At 40.5% G+C, this 5,971-nt stretch overlaps 1 protein-coding gene across 1 annotated transcript; it reads right to left on the reverse strand.

Moving 5' to 3' along the window:
* Positions 1 to 1,740: 1,740 nt before the first annotated feature.
* LOC101429604 (olfactory receptor 6T1-like) lies at positions 1,741 to 2,837 on the reverse strand. The gene has a single exon (XM_004459568.3). The coding sequence runs from the start codon at positions 2,826 to 2,828 to the stop codon at positions 1,878 to 1,880; it is 951 nt and encodes a 316-aa protein (XP_004459625.2). The 5' UTR covers positions 2,829 to 2,837; the 3' UTR covers positions 1,741 to 1,877.
* Positions 2,838 to 5,971: the final 3,134 nt, after the last annotated feature.

A 5,971-nucleotide genomic window follows, 5' to 3' on the forward strand; every position in this document is an offset into this window, starting at 1 on the left:
ATCCCTGAGCCCTTGCTGCAGGAAACACTCTTAGCCCCCTTCTTAACCTGACTCCTAGAGGCCCCAGATGAGCTATTCCTTTCTCTTGGAAACTTTTGCTGTCCCTTTCCATGTGCCCCATAGAACCTTTGCTTCCTCCAACACATTTCTTGAATAACTGTTGAAGTTTCCCTTTACTAGCCTAGTTCTAAAGACTGTAAGATCTATGGGTAAGAAAAGTCTGTATTTTATAAACACTGCCTCCAAAATATGCATCAATTGTCTACTTCTTTCAATCTGCACTATCAATAAATACTGAAGTTAGAACAAACATAATCTCTCCCTTATGTTATGTAATACTTCCTAATTGATCTTCTAAACTTCACTTCTGCCTCTTCAATCAATTGTCCCCACAAAAGCGTGCTGAACTTTTAAAATTGGATTAGATCACTCCCTTGATAAATTCTTCAAAGGCTTTGCATTGCCTTCAAAAAGAAAAAAAGTCATATAAACATGTAGATAAGGTCTAACTCTCAATCTCTTTGCTTTAACTCCGAGACTTTGGAAATACTATTCGCTCTCTTTGGGATGTTCTGCTATTATTCTTTGCCTGGGTAAGTACTGCTTATTTTCAAGTCTCAACTTGAAGATCCTTTCCACAGAGGTGCATGCCCTGATTGTTAATCCAAATTAATTTTTCAATATTAGCCCCCCTTTCAAAGTCAGGCTCTTTTCTTAAAAACATTTCTCACAAATTGCAACTATATACTGATTTGTGCATTTAGTTGTTTTATGTCTGCCATCCCCAACCTACTATACATTTCATAAATGTAACAGCCATGTCTAATTCTCAAGGGCTAGCACCGGAGACTAGATGAGATGAACCAAAAAGCTGACTATGGTGCAGTGTTTAATGAGGCTCTTCATTCTCAAGTTTGTACAAGTCCTGACCCTAAATTTACATGATACTGAGTCTGTCTTCCTCTCTAAAATTTGTACCCTAGTTCACCTTCTTCCAGGCCCTGCCCCACACACAGTGCCTAAAACATACCAGAAATTCAATAATAATTTTAAAGGAATGATTGAATGATTCTTTCTGTCACTGGACTCTATTAGGAAGGATGTGACTTAGGAATTAGGGATATCCAAAGAGTTCATTGGTCTCATCCTTCTTCCTTGATGAAATTCCCACAAGAGGTGTAGTCACATGAAGAACAATCCCATAGCAAATAAGAATCAAAGAACTATTTCTTCCTGCAGCCAGGACTTGGTTTCCTAATACAGAGGTTCTGGCTAGTCTTGTTTGTCATACTCTGTTGGGTTGGAGTCTCTCACAGGCCTCTTACTCCCCTCTAAGCTCCAAATCTCTCTCCCCAAGTTTTAGCATCTTCTGATTAGCTTCAGGGTATAGGAGACCGAAGCAGTAGCTGTGTGCTTCAGTACATATGAGAGGAAGAGGACGCAAGCTTCCTGCATGGAGACCACATGCTCGTGCCTGCTCTTAAACACAGAAATGCAACCAAAAAGGAAAGTTGTCCTAACCAGAATGCTTAAATTTGACTAATCACATCAACCTTCTCTGTGGGGAGGTGGAGTACCCAAGAAAGACTGTAGGGAAGAAAATGAAGGCTAACTCCCATATTCTATATCATATATTCATGAGGAATGTAATTTTATCATCTGAAAAAAGCATAGGGTTATGCCTGAGTGATTTGAACTTCGAATACATTTTTAAAAAATTGAATAAGCTCTTTTATTTTTTCAGGAGGTACCAGGGATTTTGAACCTAGGACCTCATATATGGGAAGTAGGTGTCGCCCTCTGAGCTACATCCACTCCCCTTGAATAAATTTTTGATCTCTTCCTCTAATAGTTATGTTTTCTCTTCCTTGTGACCCTCAGAGCCTCCTCGCTGCAGTGGGTCTGTCCCACCTCAGGGCATCTCTCAGCGCCTGCTTCACTGTATCATTGCGGAGACTGAAGATGAACGGGTTGAGGAGGGGGGTGACGATACAGCCCAGGATGGACACCCCTTTGTTGAGCAGCATGGACTGGGCCTCCGATAGGCGGATGTAGAGGAAGATGGAGCTGCCGTAGACGATGACCACCACAGAAAGGTGGGAGACACAAGTGGAGAAGGCTTTCCTTCGCTCAGCCGCTGTGGGGGCCCTGAGGACAGTGGCAAGAATGCAGGCATAGGAGACTGAGGTCAGTGCCAGAGAGCCCAGTAACACCGATGTAGAGAGCAGAAAGGCCACCAGCTCCAGCAGGCGGGTATCCCCACAGGAGAGACTCAGCAAGGGCCAACTGTCACAGAAGAAGTGGTCAATGTCATTGGGGCCGCAGAAGGGCAGGCTGGCCATGAGGACAGTGGGGCTTAGGACCCAGAGGAATCCGCAGAGCCAGGAGGCCAGCACCAGTTGGGAGCACACTTGGCCACTCATCAGGGTTTCATAGTGGAGTGGTCTGCAGATTGCCAAGTAACGATCCAGGGACATGACGGCCAAGAGGAAGAAGTCAGTGGTGCCGAGGAGGAAGTAGAGGTAGGACTGGATGATGCAGCTGGCAAATGATATGGTGTGATCCCCTGTGAGGAGAACGACAATCATCTTGGGAACCACAACAGACACGAGCACCAGCTCCAGGAAGGAGAGGTTCCGCAGGAAGAAGTACATCTGTGTGTGCAGGCGACGGTCAAACCAGCTGAGCCCAATGATTAGCAGGTTGCCCGTGGCTGTTACAAGATAGGTCACGGTCAGCCCCAGGAGCAATAGCAACTTCAGGGTGCTGCTACTGGGGAAACCTAGAAGGACAAATCTGGTCACCTGAGTCCCGTTTTCAGGCCCCATCTTCAGTCACCTGTGGGAGAAAAGAAGCAGAACTTTGGAACTGCTCTACAGCTACCAATCATCATTTAATCAATAAAATAATTATCAAGCAGCTAGCACTTCCTTAACATTCTCAGAATACGTTTTCTCTACATCTATATGCAAGTGACTTATAAAGAGAAAAACACGTTCTGATAGCAAGCAGCATAGCAGTAGCAATGTGGATGGCAGTGGACACCAATTACATATTAGGAAATTTATATGCAGTAGCTCCTCTTGCAGCTACCCTTAAAGAGAGGCAATCTTGTTCTCATAGATGAGGAAAGGTTGGCTGAGGAAGTTTAAGTTATCCCTCCTATGATCAGTTAGGGAGCAGGTGGTAGAGGCAGAATTAAATATCAAGCTCTTTGGCTCTAAAACATATTCCACTTCTACTGTTTCATTTAGGCTGAGTAATCCAGAGTTGCTGAGGGTCAGAGAAGAGCTTACAGAATAAACGCATCATGAGCAAATTTCATCAGTGTCAAGACCTCTTGTTTACTATTTGTGGCCCTTATGTGTTCCAGTTTATAAAATAACATAATAAAAAAATCTGAACTTTTGGTATCCTTAGAGTTTCTTCCTTAATCAGCCAGAAAGCCATATGGGATATGTACTGTACAATACCTCAATCCTGTCATAATGTATTTCGTTTGCTGGTTTTTGCCAAAATTTCTAGACCTTACAAGAAGACCTCCTCTAAACGGAGCATGTACTAGCCTTTTCTCAATTTCTGTTCTCCCACCATTATAATAGCATGAAATGGGGAGGGAGAGGAAACATTATTTTCAAAGGCAATAGGATGTATCAACTTGCTTTTCAACTGTCGCCTAAATTTGGAGATAAGCTCTTCTTATCCCTGGTAATTTTGGCATCTTGTGAAATTTGTCCATAAGCTTTGAAGAATTGGATTTCCTTAGAGATCTTGGTTCTGAGATCCTTTCTGTCCCATCTAGCACCAAAAACTCAGAATTACATAAATGCTGCCTATGGGTTAGAGAAAATTTTAGAAAATATTCTGAGATAAAAAGAATGCAAATTGCCATCAAGTTACTTTATTTAACTGACAAGACACTGAAGTGTAGAGAGCTTTTTTCAAAGCTTAAACCAAGGTCATTACTCCAGACTTCCAGTGTTAAAGATGAGGAGCCTAAATATTTTCTCAATTCTGTCTTAAGTGACCCTAACAAAGAGCATCAGCGTGGGCAAGGAATACTGCCTTCAAGACTTAGAGGAGGTACTCAGAGTATTTTTATGTAACTTTGCGTAGAAAAACTCCTGGGATTTAGACAGCTAACCAATAATAAAGCTTTTTGCTAGCCTTTGGTATCTCTAAAACCAAAGAAATGCCATAATAAAACCCAGAAAATGAAGCTATAGTACTATTTCAGGACAAACTAATCATTTTATTTTATTTTATTTTATTTTATTTCTAAATCTTTTTAATTTTGAAATATTATAGACTCACAAGAAGTTGCAAAAATAGAAAAAGAGTGTTTCTATCCTGTGTACCCATCACTTAGCTTTTGCCATAGGTGACATCTTTCATAACTGCATCATCAAAACCAGGAGACTGATGTGCATAGTATGATAAAATTAATTGCATATCGTTTTAAATGTTAGGAGAGGAAATAAAAGGTTGATGTGATAAGCAACTAAGTCTAGATACAGCAGTTGGAAAAATGTCACCTTGTTTGGGAGGCAACATTTAAGCTGAGATTTCAAAGTTAAAAAAGAGCCAACCATGAGAATAAGATGGGGAAAGGCATTTTAGTAGAGGGGACAATTAGTATGAAAGTCCAGAGGAAAGAAAGAAGAGAAAAGAGACCAATATGGTTGGGGCATAGTAGGTGAAAGGGAGAGTGACAGGAGGTAAGTTAGGATCAGCAAGAGCCAGGTCATGCAGTGTCTTGTAGAGCTGGTGATTATTTTAAAGTTTATTCTAAATGCAATGGGAAGCCATAGAAAGGTTTTAAACAGAAGAGGTAGAGAATTTAAAAAAAACAACATTTCTCTTTGGCTGTTGTATGGAGATCAGAATGTAACCAGGGGCCAAAGGTGAATACATGGAAACCAGTTCTGAGGCTATTTATTAATATTTAGGCTACTGATTTTCATCCCTGACTTTCCTGATGTCTTCCAGGGTCAGAGCTCATTCCGCTGTGTGCCCTTGCTCTAGAAATCTGTTCTAACTGACTACTGGTCTGGGGTGGGAGTTGTCTCTGGTAGGGCATCTATGCATTTTCCATCCCTGCTTTCATTCAAAACCAAAAAAAAAAAGCCTTAATAAAACCTAGAAAATGATGTTATAGGCCTGTTTCAGGACAACCTAATCATTTTAGATAAGGAAAATGTATAAACTGTGGCTCTTTCTAACATGTAGGTAAATATTATTAAAAGCAATTTATAAAGCCTAACTGCCTAACACATAATATCAGTTTTTAGCTACTGTTATAAAACATATACACCAAATTCTATTATCCAACATTCCATTAAAAGTTAACCTGTTGCCTACTTATAAGTTCTCTAATATAAATTCACTCAAGATAATAAAAATATAAAAACCGTGTATACATGTTTAAAATGTCATTTTAACCTCAAAAACACTTTGTACGTTGGTCTGCTTAATGTCCAGGAAGAAATACCTTAAGTCATGCAGTCAGAGATTTTTAGTGTTGTTATTGGAAATGGTTTCTTGGACCCATACACTTCGTACTACAATGTATTGCGTGAGAAGATGAAAGCAGTGAAAGGAATTAGAACCATGGGGGACACATTCATATACACAGATATTTTCATTTGATCTACACAGTTTGACAGCTGCTATTACTGCGACCTTACAATTGAGCAAACTGGAACACAGCAGGTTATGCACACTTGAGCATCTCTGACCCTGTTGTCTGACCATGACACTAGGAAATGTGTCTGTGAAACTTGAACGTGCCAAGAAATTGAACCTGCAGAAAAGAATATCAGTTTTGAATGCCACAATGTAATAATGTCTCATAATCAGCTAGCATTTGTTGAGTCCTTATTTTGTACCAGGCACTTGTTAATTTCATAGTCAAACTAGCTCAGCAACTCTACAAGGTAGGAGCTATTATTATCCTCACCCTCTGGCAAGG

The sequence above is a fragment of the Dasypus novemcinctus genome, chromosome 27 (genome assembly GCF_030445035.2).
Source record: "Dasypus novemcinctus isolate mDasNov1 chromosome 27, mDasNov1.1.hap2, whole genome shotgun sequence".
Classification (NCBI taxonomy): Eukaryota; Metazoa; Chordata; class Mammalia; order Cingulata; family Dasypodidae; genus Dasypus; species Dasypus novemcinctus.